We start from the raw sequence: 17,028 nt of genomic DNA, 5'->3' as shown, positions 1-17,028 counted from the left end.
TTAATAATATTATTAATGCAGATAATAAAGTACCTTATCTCAGATTTCACTTCGCTCGCCATTTCCTTCGAGAATTCCATTAAGTACTCGGCGATGTCGCTGGCCGTGAACGAATCGTGCCTCGACTGTTTGTCCTCCACGTATGTTTGATTAACTATACTCTGAGCCCGCGAATGATGCTGCGGCGTGTTCTCGGATGTGTTTGTCTCCGATAAAGCATCGTCCACTTTGGAAATTACCTCACGGATCTCCGATTTGATTTCTGTCGCTAATTCCTTGGTCATCTCCTTCACGTATGCGCTCAGATCATCTTGACCCATATTCGTTAAGATAGGAGATGATCTGCCACCGCCTATCAACCTCTCGGTGTAATCGCTGGTCGACGAATACGAAGACGGTGGCGACGCCGGATTATGATTATTATAGTTCAAGGAAGAGATCGAGTGACTCGGGCTGGCGGCGGAATCCAATTCCAGAGTGTTTAACTCCGTCTGACTGCTGCAGCTGCAGTGAAGACGTCTGTGCCTCGATGAACCGTTCGACGTGCTTAGTCCCAAGCTGGTCAGAGTTTGCGGGCTCAGAGGAAGCGGCGGAATTGGCGAGGAAGTCGTTGCGGCACCGGCGCGATTTCCCTGCACATTGCATCCGTCGGTGGTGCTACCTAGAGAGTTGCATCTCGCGCGTCCGGCATTGGTTGCCTCCAACTCTCTCTGCTCTTTCGTCGGTCGGGCAGTCGTGCGGGATATCGATCCTAGAACCGAGGTGGTCACGGCCTCGCCTACCGCGAATCTAACAGGCATCGGCGAGTTTGGACACGTGGCGGGTGTTCGGTGTCTACCGGAGAAATGACTGGGTTCATTTTGATTTGGACTCTCCTCCTCACTGTTGCTCGATGACGATGGTTGATTCAGTTCCGCCGTGGTCGCCATCAGAGTTCGCCGAACCGTGCTCAGCGCTGGTAGGCTTCGATGCCTCGGCGAGATCATCGAGAGGGGCGTGTTGCCCGTGCGCGGAATGTCGCTGTTCAGCCGTCTCATACCATTTGTCAGCGTCAGGCAGTTCACCAGACTGTCGTGACAGGTGGTGGCGGTGGTGCTCGTGTGACTGTATTTGTTCCAGGCCAGCAACGGATTGAACGGCACGTCCTGCTTGACGTTCTGCGAGTTACCCAAAAGGAGATCCTGCGCCTCACTCGGCAGCATGAACCAGCGCAACGCTTCCATGCGCTCGCATATAAAGTTGAAACTCTTGTCGATCTGCAACGGATACCGTTGCGCCATTTTACGAGCGCGATTGAAGATATTCCGGGCGGTCTGCAGGGAATCGCCGTAGGTCTGCGGGAAGACGCCGGCACCAGAAGCTCGCCTCTCCGTGGCGTTCATCCTTCCGTCTGTGTACCTAATCGAGCCCAGCCACTTGCGCTCCTTGAAGATGCTGTTGGTGTGGTGTCGCCATTCGCCGGTATCGGGATTCAGCACGTACTGCGGCAACAGCTTCCAGCCTTCGGTGGCTACCATCTTGAGAGCTTCAAGCACGAAGGCAACTTCCGCTTCGCTCATGAAATAAGGAAAGGATAGCCTGGCGAAGCCCGGTCTGAGACCTTCCGCGGTGGTCTCCTCAGTGCCGTTCCGTTGTCTAAAAAGAAAATAAACTATGTATAATCTACATGCGCGACACTTTCATGAAAATAGAATCCTGCACCAAGTTCGGATAAAAGACTGACGTCTACGTATATTCCTACGCGTTTATTACGCGAAATTACACCGCATCGAGTTTAATAGACAACTACTTTCTGCTCTATCGATCTGTACATAATCTTTCACGTGTGACGATGATGTTTTGTACGAAGCAATAGAAGTTAAAATTAATATCATAATTTGAGTAAAATCAGATTTTTTTACGTTATTTATAATAATAATAGGAATGCTGTTGACGTAAGATCGATAAAATAAGACTTTCTGTGGACTTGATGGATTTTTTCTTTCTATTTTAAAAATCAAAGATATATGAGATAATGATAATTATTTAAAAACATCACACACACACGTCATCCTATGAATAACATCTTTAAAGTTTATCTCCTACGATTTTATTCGTTACGTTCTCTATAACTTAAAACTTAAATTATCGTGTTATAAATATACTAAAAACAATTCGAACATTTTCTTTAATTAATTATAATTCAAAAAATAAAATTCAAATAATTTATATTTATACAATTTTTTTCTTTCTTTAAACTTTTTATCTTTTGAAGTATTGACATAATTTAGAATCTTCTTATATTCTACTTATATGTATATATAGAAACAAATTCAAGACAATCCACAAATAAAAATTATTATAATCATCTCGATGACAAATATATCTACATTTCGTCAAGCGCAGAAAATTTACTTTATCAGACACAGTTTCTTTGAGCGCAATAAAAAGCGCAATAAAAAAATTACGTACCCTTCCAAGAGAACGCTTTCATATTCCTTGGCGAGTTCTCGGTCAATTCCCATCAAATGATGAGCGTAACGACCCGTGCACGCGCATCCTCCACGTGCCTGGATGCCGAAGACGTCGTTCAAGACGGCGCAGACAAAGTTATGATGGAGGAACGTGCCGCGAGGATGGCGTACCATAAACGAGAAGATGGGCAATCGCTTCACGTTCTGTGACGAGCTGCCGAGTAGAATCAATTCCGGAATGGTGCGCACGTGGGACAAGACTTGCCTGAAGAGAAAGCGATGACCATTAGTATTGTGCTGAACTATCACGTACAATCATCGTACGAAGACAATTGATGGATCTATGTATCGGAAATCTTTCAATTACGTGTGCAGTACAATCGATGCATTTGTACTCGTAGTCTCTTGCAAGTGAACTCGCGCAAAGCTATCCGAAAGAGAATCACAACCCGCGAACGAAAAAGAGAGCACTAAACGCTACTTTCTATGAGTCGGCGCTCGTAAACAGGAAGACATTCGCGGCAAGAAATTACTCGAAACGATCGCATTTATTTCCTGAACGGTGGGAAAAGATGTGGGAAACATATGTCTTACGCAATCCTTATAATCGGTACTTCAATCGTGATGCAGTCAAAGCGCGAAAAGAAGTAATTATCCCCTCGAGAAGCGAGATCGCTCACCGAGAGATCTTGTCCTGCCGTGCGACGATCGCCCTCGGCGTGACGTTCTCCTTCAGCTGAACCGCCAGTCCGCATCGGATGCTCTCGACCACCCCGGCGGTCCCGCTCTCGTCCCGCAGCTCGGGATCGCGGTGGTAGCGATGGGAGTCCCTCATGTCCTCCGCTTCGACGTCCTCCCGCAGGAGCCATCGTTTGGTCACCAATATACCGGGCGACTGCACGCCGCCGATGAATTTGTGGCCCGCGAAGATAATCGCGTCCTTGTGCACCGCGGTTTCCCCGACCCCGGGCAGACGTGGATTCATGTCGATCTGGACGTACGGCGCTGTAGAAAGGATATACTTATAACAATATCGGTCACTGATTGCCTCGTCGTGCCTTCTATCGCCGACACCGAACCACGTATCATACATCCGTTATGTAACGTGCAAGCGCTTACGTAAAGGATTATTATGTACCGCCAATAGTAATATTTAAGTTATCTTTGTTACGAAGACATGTATGCTACTTTACGACTCTGCCACACATGGCGAGACGCGTTATTCGCTCGTCGAAGCTGGTGACTGAAAATCATCTCGCAGCAGAGTTGGGTGTGGCCCAAAGAAAATTATAGCATAACTAATGTAATAATATTTTTACTAATCAATTAGCTGTTCTTTTATTTATCTTGGCTCGAAAATCGTGCACCACGGCAGTTGATCGCGGTCGATTGCATCGGCTCGTGACTTTTCGTTGCAATCGACCATTACCTGCGGTGGTGTAATCCCACACGCTAAGCGCGCCGTATTGATGCAGCAGGAGGGTCGTCGCGACGTCATCTGCCAAAACCCCCGTTATGCAACTGGCAGCGCTGAAGCATCCGATCATTTGCGCAATGCCCTCGCTCCGCATTCTCGCGAGTCCCCGCTCGAGATCATTCAGATCCAAGAAGCCCTCCCGGGTCTCGGAAACTCGTACTATCTGCAAGGCAAAGTTTAATTGCATCGTCAAAGAGACTCGCCGCTCGACAATGGGATGGCGGGCGCGCCCACAATTAGACGACTGTGAGCGATCAAACGTCAATCCCCGGACTATTCTAGATTGAGGGTCATTTTTTGAGAATCATCGCGCACCTTGAAAATATTTATACGGAGTGTCCCAAGGTCCCCGCGAAATTTATTAGGGACGAATTTCTCGAAGTTGACGTCGAGCCGCGCGCGTTATATTTCAAGATACGCATTTGTTACAAAAAAAAATATTTATAGATACAAAAACATCATTTATATTATTTACACGCTAATATTAACTCGCTAAATTGCGCGACCTTTGGAAAGTGTTAGACAATATAGAAGAACGAAGCGGCGCGCGGCGCACAGGGTCGCGACGAGAAAGTGGAATGGCCGTTCGCGCGAAGAGATACTCGGCACGCTGCCAAAATTCGGGGCTAGCTACGTTGCGTTTGTTGCGTATCCCATCGGGATCTCTTCGCATCTCTCCTACGCACATCTCCTACGGCCATCACGCCCCGCTTTAACGATCCATTTCGCCGTCGCGCGTTTTACCGCCCGCCCCTACTTATCTGGCGCTCGAATCAGCACGCCTGGCTTTTCCACGCGAGAATTTATCTGTCGGGCTGTCCGCTTACCTTGACATCGAGCTCGCGCCAAGGCCTCAAGTTGGCGTGGTGCTCGAACGGGCCCACGAAGACCACGGTGGACTTGGAGAGATCGAGGTGCCGTAAAAGTGTGCGAAGGGCAGCGGCGGTGCCTTGACCGGTGAACAGGACCGCATCCTGCTCGCTAGCCCCAACCGCGTGTCTGACGATGTCTCTGGCCTCATGCCTGCAACATGAACGAGAGTGCGAATTCACGGGACTGGCCTTCGTAGAAATGGACGATAAAAGAGTTGGCGCGATTCTCTCGCCACCCTCGAAGAAGGAGCTGTTGACAACAAAGCTATGTACCCTTCCGTCGTGCACCAGACACAACGCGACCGCCGGTTCACGATAATAAAACTGTTTGCATCGAGCATCTCCGGTATTCATGAGCAGCTCTGACACGTGTGAGCTCGTCGTGCTCGAGCGATTGACGCAGAGTCAATATAGATTTAGCGGCGTGTGACGTGACGTGAGACAGGAGACATAAGTTGAGAAGAGCAACGCACACCTCAACAGTTTGCACAGTCTCCATCGATTTCGCGGCACGCGTTAGTCATAATTTACCCGTTTAAGGATTCAGACGGCATTGAGACAAAGCGCCGCTCAAGAAAGTTAAATTATATTAATTTCTCGAATGTGTTGATAAGTGACATTCCGCTCGTCGCATGGTACGGAGAATATATTTACCTAATCAACATCTCTTTTTATTCAACATTTACCATATAGAATATTAATATTTACCAAGAATATATACACTCTTAAATTTTGTAGTGTTATTTTAGTAATTATACTCAATTTGAATCATTTTTAATAATTCTTATAGGTCGCCACTGCTCCTACTCAATATGTCGTTAATTTAACTAAAATAATGGAGTTAAAATAATACCGTTTTGTGTTAAAATAATAAATTTCGACACACATGGTAGTTAAATATAACAAAATGTTATCTAACTCAAGGCAATGGTTTAAATTTCACCCTTTAATATTTAACAGTATAGATATAAGTAAATTTCCAACTCTGATTGAGTGTTATTATACATTCTGTTGTACATAGGCGTACTTATTGTTAGTAAATTATGGGAAGAAAGCAATATGCGCTTCAAATGACGCTATTGTCATTTGAAATAAACAACATCAGCAAAGCAATCACGGAGACAGGCAGAGGGAGATTGGAATTGCAGGACGCATGGAGCAATTTATTGTATATTGTGTACACACGCCACTAAATATGTCATCGTATGATGAAACCCGTCGTGCATATCGTCATCATTATCGCGGTCTTCTCGCAGGCCACCGGGAAAGCATCGCGGCCTCCGGGGGATGGATATTGATCTGGGACATCAGCGCCAGTAAACGGGAGAATCGAGACGGGACCATTTCGCACGACCGTCGCCACCGCCATCCGGTCGGGCGAGGTTTAAAGCGATCCGATCCACGTTTTCCGTCGCCGTGCATGAAAGCTGTCGCGATAACGCACAGACGATAGGCGCTTCGTCATTGAGCGACTTTTTAATCGTGACGCTGATTAAATTTATGTTCGCGGCCGAGAAAGTTTCCGGACGCGACGTGGGTATCTCTCTCGGGCAATATGACGCGGAGCAAAACGATAGACGCGGGCTAGAATCGGCGCGCCGTCGTCGCGACTCGTATAACTCGTGGCTTATCGGAGTCGGGAGTGTCGGATTAGAAATTGTGCGGCGGATGATAACTCGATTTAATTGCAAACGTCAAAGAGACACGTCAAAGCGCGAGAGCACCGCGCCTAACGTTATTTGCGTACAAAAATAAATGCGAGAGGAGTAAGTACGCGCTTGAAAATTCGTCCGATAATGCCGCGGTGTCCCAGTTACGTTGGAATGAAATATGAATAAGATTAATTTATGGCTTGAATAAGTGAGTGAGTGAGTGAGCGGATGAGAGTGAACGAGAACGTTTTATTATTCTCCAGAATGAAATCCTTTCACGAGCAATCGACTGACGAGAGAGGGAAATTAGATTACGTTAATGAAATAATTGCGATAAATAATGTAAAATGATGCACACACGGAGCATAAATTAAAAGTTAATTTGAAAGTTAAATGGAACGAGATGAATAACAAATTTTATTTATAATACAAATATGTTATAATTATAAGGAAGAAAAAAAATAATAAATAAATTTAAATAACTGAATTTAAACCAGTCACGATGAATTGCAATAAAAAGAGCGTTTCTTGACCTCTATTCGCACAATTCATACAGACAATTTCAACGAAAGCGGGACTCTGCGTGAATCGCGAAACAGCATTTATTCTCCCGAAGGACGAATACTGTCAAGCCCATTATCGCCTTACCTAAAAAGAGACGACTGTAGACTGCAGATGGACGTGGATGCTCGAGTGTCGCCCAAACATGGTAGCACCTCCTTCGCAATGTAATCTTCGAGGAACTGTAACGACCTTCCCGAGGCGGTATAGTCGCAATAAACCACTGAAACACAAAGTGACGACGGGTGAAAGGTGGACGTAAAGAATAGGTCTCTGCTTTCGCGACGAGTTTCCGTCGAAATTATTTCTACTTCTGATCTCTCGTCGCGTAAATTGCTGTCACGCCTGCGCTATTTTATCGCGCTCCGAATTCATTAATTGCTCCTCTTTAATTAAATAATATACTCTTTGATTTATAAATTACTCTTTGTTCTCGAAGAACAAAGAAGCAATTGCCTGGGGATAATTAGGAATTAAAAGTGATTATGAATAAATCAAATCATCGGGGAAAGATTCTTCGCGTTTGATTTCTACACAAAATTCCACGCACCCGCTCAAATTTCATCTCCTATTCTGTTCGATTCGCGCGACGTTCGCGAAAAGTCGTTTCGCGCAAAGACGCAATTCGTCGTCGCTCGCGAGCGAACGGCGTGGCAAACACAGGGCGGTCTATTTGCGGGTGTACTTTGTCGACGATGTGTCGAGACGTTAAAATATCTGGCGTAAACTGCAAGAAGCCCCGTTTCCGTCGCTATTTCCAGTCTTTACAGAATCGAGTTTACCGGGTAAACGGCGCAAACGGCAAACAGCTAACGCCGCCGCCATCGCTGCGCCGCTGCCGTACGTGTCGATTAAAGTCGATGCCCGGAGCGAGGCCCGCATCGGTTTGCGTTACCACTTTGAGACCCGTTTAGAATGTTGCCCGGTATCACAAGCCTCCCCGCCGTCGTCGATGGGATTCGTGCCGACGGCACGATCAGATTGCACGCATCGCATGGCATGCAAATTTATTCGCGACGGAATCTGTTACATCTCCATAATTACTTCATGCGCTCCCACAACCGCGACGATCGAACACCATAAATCTCGCCGATTTTTACGGGTGAATTTTTACGCAACGCGACGCAACGTGCATCAGGTTATGATATCCGCGATGCATCACGATCGAGGAAAAAAAGAAAAGATCGGAGAAAATCTTTCACTCGGTCGATGTGGCGCGAATCTGCCAAAGTTTCGTCGCGCCCACCGATCTTTCGGATTTCTGGCGTGCAGCGACAAAATCCATTCGTTATCGCTTAGAGCGGCGATCGAGCGGTTTTTCTTTTTGCGCGTGTGCAAATCGAATCGCCGCGCCGGGGGAAAGCCAAGGTAGGCGAGGGATAATGACTCGCAGGTGTTTCTTACGAAAGCGCTTGATCGACAACCGACCGCGGCGAAATTATATACGCAAGCGAGCGAGCGCGCGGAACTTTCGAGAGAGTTTAGGCACGGTACGCGCGCTCCTAATACATTTCTTTCTCTCTCTCTTCGTGCATGCGAAGCCGAGAAACGCGATGCGATGCGATCCGCTGACGCAGCGACGGACATCTCATCGCGACACTATCGAGTTCTTGTCTGCAGGTACCTGTATATTTGCTCTCTGCTTCGCGCCGCCGCCGCCGCGTCTAATTGCACAGGAAAACATCGTGAAAATATCTCGGAGATTACCATCTAGCTAATTCCTCGCTGCGATCTTTTCCGTTTTACTTCTTTTTTTATTTTTTTTTTTTTTCGACTGAAATCCGCAATATCTCAAGCCGAGGCAGTAATCGTCGGTGACGCAATCGCGATCGCGAGTGCTTATTACTTCTTAATATGTTTATCGTCACGATCGAAGCATTTTCTAATCTCGAAAGGAAAAGCGGCGTCTCGAAGGGTATTTGTATCATCGATTGCGCAACGATCGGCTCTTCGATCGCATCGGTGATTACCCGAACACGGGGAAGGAAACGGCGTTTAATTTATTTATCTCCGCGGATCGAAATGAGTGGGTGGCTGACAGCTCGCAATTCGTTCGCTAGATAAGCGGTGGTTCTTATTAAATTATGTCCGTTCGGTCGCGGCTCTACTTCCTGCCCCGGCCGTCGTAGATGACGTCAGGATATTATACCTTGAGCGAACGCGCTCGTAATCGATGCTCAGGGCGAAGTACGCGATCTTGTCGATAAACGAAATGAATAGTCGTTGGGAACGGAATGAATAGTCGAGGTCGAGTCGACCATACTTTCAGTTCCGCCGACGATAACAGATTCCGCGAAAATGATTTGAATGCGTAATGAGCGCGATCCGTGTCTCTCGGAGCATGTAGAGCCGCAACATTGTGCACGGAATAGCTAGCGCTATCAGAAGTACCCAGAAATACATAAGCCGTACGTAATTTAATTTCCTCGATTTTACTACAGGGCAAAAAATAGTTGTCATGTGCACTCTTAAGCCCCTTGCACAAAGCTACAGCTTTGTCGACAACTTTGTCGCTGTCGCTATCGCTATCGCTATCGCCTATTGTGCAAGGGGCTTTACTGTATATCTACAGCACGAAACGTTTTATCGACGCATTTTTTGGTTGCAGTTATCTGCCGAAGATTAAAAGTATATTCGCTTTGCGTCATTGCGCAAACTTGACCTAAGCTAACCGGATCTCTCTTGAATCCTAAACTCGCCAGAACCGCGAAACGCTCCTTCTCGGATGCCGCAGGCTTGTTGTCGCGGCTCAGAAAGTGTTACGCGCAGATCTCGGAGACAATCACTTTCTCCCCCCCACTGAAACACGACACTTGCATTCGTCGAAGTGTAATCGCGAGTTATGTCGGCTGACAAGCGGATGAGAAACGAATCCTTCCGGAAGTTGCGGTTCGACACGAATCTCAAGGGTGACGTGAACGGAGATCGGGTTTCACCGTGAGACTCGGTCGACTATCTCTCCTATGCAGAGTCCTCCTCCTCCTCCTCCTTCTCTGTAACCAGTGCGTGCCTCGCAAACGCGAACGCACTTGCGCCCGCGCCGGGATTCACGCCTGCGATATGCGAAATGTCGCGCGAAAACGGTGCCGATAATCGCGTCCACTAACGCTATTCGCACCCTGCGTGTGGATTATCGCGAAACAACGAGCGCAGGATCGATTACCGCGCTCGAATTTGCCACCCACGGTGTCGAACAGTCTCGAGCCCATCGCGTTTTCTCGCGACGCGTTAATCAGGCGAAAACCGAAAAAAAGGGATAAAATGAAACTATACGTCGCGTGACGGCGTCGCTTTGTCGTCACGGCGAACCGAGTGGCGTGCTTCGACGGGTTTCGACGATGATTAGTTTCACGGCGATAACAACGGCATGTAAATTCGTTCTATCGCGTATATGCGATTCTACGAACGACATGCGGAAGCGCGCGGCGCTTTGATGTCCCGATAGCGGACGCGGGATGTCGGTCAATTGTAATTACCGGCGCGTTTAGCAGGAATGGTTTCTACATCCGCATGCGCGATACCAGCGACTCGTTTCTACGTATATCGAGAGAGACAGAGCGAGAGAGATATACACAGACACACACATACACACACAAAGAGAAAGAGAAAGAGAAAGAGAAAGAAAAGAGAACGTGCGCGCCGCGCCGCACCGAGTGATTTAGATGCACGCCAGCCCTACACGTCATTTGTCGCGTTTCGCGAGAATCGCGTTTTTGCGCTCTCTCTCCTCACGAGAGCCTCTTTCGACTCCGCCGGAGTTAATAATCCACCGGCCAGCGCCGCGCCGTCTGCGCTTAGACCGTTAGCGCGAGCTCTCCTATAGCCTCGGAAGATTCATTAGCATACGGGGCCAGGCCGTGCAGGCCACGCAAGCCGTACATCCGGTGTGTTTTGCTGCGGTGTGCGCGCCGCGCGTCTCGTAGACACCTTTAATTAGACGCGGAAAATAATTAACGCGCCGCGCGCTCGCTCTGTCCGCCCGCGTCCGCGGCGCGTCTTTCAGGAATGGAGGACATGCCCGTAAAAACGTTCCGACCCTCGCTTTATTTAAAGCGAAATGAAATTTATAGCTGGTATATATCATGGTAGCGCGCTCGTTGCTTCTCTTTTTTCATTTAACTTTAAAGATTGAAGCGTTCATATAAGTGCACTTTTACGCATACCTCTTTGATCTGTCAAAGCGATAGATTAATCTATTTAAAGCGATTGTTCGCTTAAACGTATACACATTTATTTTTGTATCTATGTAAATCTATGCAAAACAAGTTTTATCATCAAGTAATTACGTCATAATATGTTTTATCATTACTACATCGTATATAGTGTTGTTGAATAATCCTGCGTTATTTTCCTTTGTCTAAAGAATCAAATGTCTAGGAGAAATTACTGTAATAGGAGATACAATCATTTTCGTTCATCCGACTTTTTGCCTTATATTTTATTACTGATGTCTAAAACTGAATAGAGAGCTAGTGTATACTGTGAGCTTGTCCTACAGTCATAATAGTCGCTTCGACCATAATAGTCGCTTCGCTGTTATTGAGGCTATTCTTCGAAATTGTTGCCATTCTGTAGAAGCATCAAAGACTCTACGGAAACAAAGCCCATGAACACAAATAGAATATACAATGTGTCTTATTTGTACAAGTGTTATTTCGAAATCATACACAATTCCATGCCGATCTTGGGCATTTTTCTTATCGCGCGGCACTTCAAAGCAATATTACGAGAAAATTATTGCGATTAGAAATGAGAATACTTGTCGAATATTGATGTGCACAAAGAGACTGCAATATGGATTCAGAGAAATATGGGAAACATAAAAAAATCCTGACCGACGCATCGAGGTAGTCTGTCGGCGCTGATCGAACAGTCGCGACCCAGTTGCGGGTTCGATCACCCCCCACCTTTTTAGTCGCGTCGATGTTCGATCCATCTCTCGCGGCGGCTCGTGGAATAAAGCTCACAGCTCGGAACCAGTAACTAACTATCGGGAAAAAAAAACGCGGAGATTCGTCAATAAATCATGCGAAATTAGAATGCCGTATATTTGTGTGCGTGCGCGTGCGACTGGAAGAGGAGACTAGCACATTTGCAATTTTTTAAATAAAGAGGAAAGTAGGACACTGCAGCTCTTTCTCCCTTTTATTTTTCATTATATTCTGACTATTTTATTATTATATTTTGCTTGTTTTTTTCGTGGGTATTTCGCGAGTACGAAGGACAAACATAGTTTTAAAATACGGAAAAATTAAGGAAAAGGTGTTCCCGATTGACTAAAATCGTTTTACGTAATAAAGTCTGTTCCACCAAAAAATGGAAGCGTCAGAAATGAGAGCTTATAAAGCTTACGTAACATTTGTATTTATATTTTAACCCGATTTACTATAGTAGTTTATTTCTGCTAAACTACTTTAATTATGTTATAGGTAGATTATAAGTTCTATAGTTATCAGACTTACTAAGAATATTTATAAGACTTCCTTAAAATGTAAAAAAATATTTATAGCCTAGTCTTTCTTAAGCAATTTATTTAAAAAGTTGAATATTTATATTTACGATAAATCTTCCTATACATCCTCTTATAAAATCTCTAAGAGTGACGTGGTGCTTGCAGCCGCGGTTTTAGTGGACACCTCTAAATGAAGATCACTCGTTACAACAGCGCACGTACCGAGATTGCCCTTGAAACCTTTGGAGTGCGCCGAAAACCCTGTCGCAAGGGGTGGCAGGCTCTCGGATGAGAGCACCACTAAATTTGGAACGAGACTCGAGAACATGCGCGCGCAAACGCGCACGACCGACGCAACAGAGCGAGCAGCTTGCGACCTACATCGCGAAGGGATCGAGCGTACACGCTGCTCGGATGCTGGGTCATTTCCATGAAACGGCGGACGAAAATAGTAGCCGCCTTCTTTGTCCGCTCGAGCGTGTACGCGTCGTGGCCGTTCGCGTCCTCTTCCTCTCCGAGCGCGTCCGCTCTCCTCACCCTCTTTGCCATGTTCTCGTGTTCTCGCCCCGGGGGCTGGTGGACGGTGGACGGTGGTCGGTGCGCGGCCTGGCTTCGAAGCGGTGGAAGATAGTTACGGCGATAGCGCGATCGATCCACGCAGGAAACCACGCCGGATGCTGCGCATCGCGCGTGGAAATCGAAAGGCGTGCGCTGGAAAGTGTTCGGCGCGGCGCGGCGCCACAGAAATGTCAAGCAGTGAAAGTCGGGGGAGGGAAAAAAGAACATTGTTACGCCGGCTTTCACGTGGAATAGATTGGGTCAGGGACGAACGCGCGATATGATGCAGCGGCAAGTCTTATCGTGTCTTCGCCCAACTATCGAAACGGAAGCTCCAAGATAGAAAACTGCAATCAACTTGACGGAAGGAATCGCCTGCTTCGCTGGCTTGCAAATTCACGCGCGATACCAGATCGCGCGACGTCGCGACAATTGAATCAATTTTAGAGACGATAATCCCGAGGAACGCTATATATAAAGTTTAAACGCGTCGCCGCTGTCCAATTGCCTCCTCAATTCATTAAAACCGGCCGGCGAGCGTCTTTGACGTCGATTAACGCTTCGCCACTTGGCGTGCCTATCCCGACAATCGCGCGTACGTGCAAGTATCTCAGTTTAAGGAATGTCTTTTTATCTCGCCGACGTATATATACGTTGTCATATCGAGTGGCACGTGTGCAAAGCGTCCTTAATATTTCACGACGGACGGACAGGTCTGGTCGAGCGCGGTCGTAACTTCTTCGAGGGAGGACACGGCGGCGATCGATTTTACGCAAGGGAAAAGTCCCCGATTTTTTTTTTACTTCCGTCCCATTCGCGCTCAATAATCGAGAAAATCGTGACTCAACGCGACTCGATTATTTTGCGATCGTTAACTCGGCGTAAAAACCGAAAGCGATTAAATCACTGTCACTTCCTTGCCCGAGTATTTAACCCTGGGAGCGATGACGTACAAACGGAGGATGGCCTACTGCGAGCATATCGCTTACCGAGAAATCGGAGCGTAGTTACGAGCGAGAAGTGCGTACGCGTGTGCGTGCTTTTGTGCGCATGCATTTTTTCTTTACCGACTATAACCGGATGCTCGCGACAGGATTGTGCAATCTGACACGGCGAGGCATTTTATCCGGATTATATGAGTTAGCAATGTCGCTCGCCACTTATGGAGAGCATCCTGCGTTTCTAGTTATTCAAATTTCAGTCGACTCCGAACGTCACTCGACTCGATTAATCGCGTTTTATCTGCACTTTGCGATTTAATACTAACAAATACCGAAATGTCGGCGACGAAGCCGTGCCCTGCGTGCCAGTCGCTGAAACTTTCAAGTCCCCTTTCGCGCGGTTTGCGGCGAATGTCATTTAGCCGCCTATTGCGTAATCTGGGGAGCCGATCGCGTCCATTCGGACAAAAATCGTGGAGAATCACGTACGGATTCTCGCGCCAACGTTGATCGCGACAGAGAGACGTCTTCGCGACGACGGAAGAAATACCGGAGGAGAGGGTACTGGGCGAATCGTGAGACGAGTAACTGGACACGAGTGGCCTTGGCGTTATAATATTTTTATCACGCCGCAAGTCTTTATTGGAGCAAATGGCACGTTAGTCGCGGAGGATGCCGGCCACAATTAAGCTTCACGCAAACCCCATTAAATCGGATTTGTTTTCTGCTGCGCCAGAGAAAAAAACGCGACAAAAGCGGCAGCTAAGTATTGTTACAGAAAACGCCGACGGATTGTCCACGGCAATCCGGACGGACGTAATTATCGGAGTGGATTATCGAGTAAATTCCCCGAGGATGCGAGCAAATCCGCCGCTGTGACCATTTCGGGATTATACGGGTCGCTTCTGTTCTCTCCAAAAACAAAAAATAGAAAAAAATATAACGATAGACGCTAGACGATCAGATGTTCAGTTATGCCGGGATTACGATGAACTTAACGTAACGAGACGCGACGGAACGCGAAGTAACGTAAAACCTAAACACATTGTTTTTATATGCGGCTGATTACGATCGACTTTACGTAACGCATATAAAAATAATGTGTTTAGGGTTACGTTACTTCGCGTCCCGTCGCGTCCCGTTACGTTAAATTCATCGTAATCCCGGCATTACGTGAAAATACAGGAAATTTAACTTCAGGTGGTTGCTTACGTAATAGACGACAGGCGTGAGCCGCATAATTAACGCGATAGATGAGTGTTCAGTCGGCTGCATTCGTCGTGACTCTCACGTGAACAGCGCAGGTAGAAACATGCAATCCATTCTCGATGACCTCCGATCTCGCGAGCAATAATATTGATAAAACTAAAATTTGAAACGTAAATATTAAATACGAAATCGCAGATCTTTAGCGATCGCTCTTTCCGTGTCATAAAATCTTCGTGTTATTCTGAATTTTGAAACAATTGTCGAGGCGCCCACAGTTTTCGAGTAATTAACGACGCAAAAATTAAATTCGAGAACGGAATATAAGCGATAAAATTATAAAATATCCTCCAGTTAGTCAAGCAAACTTTAACAGAATCTTAAATTGGCAATTAATTATATAAATAGTTAAAAGTTATACAATAAAAGAACGAAAAATGATAATTTCCATCAACGCGTTCTCTCCAGTCAAACAAGTTAAAAAGACATCCAGTGGCTTTGGAATACGGCGTGCAACAAATGTTTTCAATTAAACGCGAGTTCCTGAGAAATTGGCATCTTTGCACTTTGATCCCGACCGTTCATCAATCGGAAACGATTCGAGTTATTTTTGCATATCGATCGCAACGATAGGAAATCTCGAGTCATCACAACTATACCGGTTTCGGGCGCTGGGAATATAATACCCTGGTCAAAGTTCAACACGAGATCTCATCGATCACGAATAAGTCTCTCTATTACACGCGCCAGCCAGCTAGACTGGCTCGCTACTCACGACCGTTCTTCCGCTCTCGCCGGTCGTGCGTCGTGATTTCTCGAGAGACGACGGGCTCTCCGGGGACGAGGTCCTCATACATCCACGCACGGTGACACGACTTAAGTGCGTAGCGGTGCGGTGCACGCGTGCAGCACCAACCACGTTAGCCGTGCGTTGCTTTAGCACGTGGCCGGTGGGTCCGTTGGCGGTGGCGGTTACGTAAACGCGCCGTAGCAACCGTGGTCAATGTCAAGGTCGGTGGTGCTGCACCGACGTGCAATCCTGCTCGCGAGCGCGTATCGGGGACCGTGAAATAGGTGCGTCGCATCGGTTTCCACGCGTGTCCGTCATTATTAGCATTTTACTAATTATTACTGGTCCTTTATGGACGATCGACACATTCCAGTACACGTGCGATAACGATTTAATGTGGGAAACAGCTTCTTTATTACACGAAATATCATCAGTCATCACTCGGTTGGACTGGGAGATAAAAGGGTGAATTTACATGAGATTGTCGCTTTTATGTCAAAAGTGTCAGAACTAAATGCCCCCCAGTACTGACCTAGGTATAGTGTATCACGTCAAAGTTCAACATTTGCTTTAAATGTTTAGAAAAGGTTGTTCGATAACGATATAAAGTTTCCGTCAGGACCTTATACAAGCGTAGCAGCTGCGACGATGAAGAGAGAGAGAGAGAGAGAAAGAGAGAGAGAGAGAGAGAGAGAGAGAGAGAGAGAGAGAGAGAGAGAGAGAAAGACTCTTTATCGCGCTGGCTGCTGCGTCTGCATCGCTATCATAGACGAGACGCGCGTCAACCGGGTCGCCGGTGCAATAAAGAACCGACTAATAAAGCGATAAGCATGGTCGAGCGAATCGCGACTCGCACACGCGATCACGGCATGAGCGACTCGATGCATGACTGCGGTTACGTAAAGCCAATATTCGCGTAACAACGAGAGAAAGATGCGTCTGGGATTTTTGTTGCATGCAAGAGATACTCGAGATACATGGAGCACGAGATAAAGATTCAGATGTACTCTACATAAGTGTTTCTTTTTTTTTTACGATGTTTAAAGAAGAGAGATTAAAGTAGCGA

The 17,028-nt window shown here is 46.7% G+C and overlaps 1 protein-coding gene across 1 annotated transcript in view; it reads right to left on the bottom strand.

Moving 5' to 3' along the window:
* LOC139817091 (uncharacterized) overlaps nucleotides 1-17,028 on the bottom strand; it is a 48,364-nt gene that overhangs the window by 4,865 nt on the left and 26,471 nt on the right. The window contains exons 2-7 of the mRNA XM_071784901.1: nucleotides 7,103-7,238; nucleotides 4,758-4,953; nucleotides 3,883-4,093; nucleotides 3,134-3,458; nucleotides 2,452-2,718; nucleotides 34-1,635 (exon numbers count right to left, since the gene is read on the bottom strand). Of these exons, the coding sequence (XP_071641002.1) occupies nucleotides 34-1,635; nucleotides 2,452-2,718; nucleotides 3,134-3,458; nucleotides 3,883-4,093; nucleotides 4,758-4,953; nucleotides 7,103-7,238 (2,737 nt within the window). The remainder of the gene's footprint in view (nucleotides 1-33; nucleotides 1,636-2,451; nucleotides 2,719-3,133; nucleotides 3,459-3,882; nucleotides 4,094-4,757; nucleotides 4,954-7,102; nucleotides 7,239-17,028) is intronic.

The sequence above is a fragment of the Temnothorax longispinosus genome, chromosome 8 (genome assembly GCF_030848805.1).
Source record: "Temnothorax longispinosus isolate EJ_2023e chromosome 8, Tlon_JGU_v1, whole genome shotgun sequence".
Lineage (NCBI taxonomy): Eukaryota > Metazoa > Arthropoda > Insecta > Hymenoptera > Formicidae > Temnothorax > Temnothorax longispinosus.
Note: the sequence above shows the minus strand (reverse complement) of the source record. Positions and strands in the feature narration are given on the sequence as shown.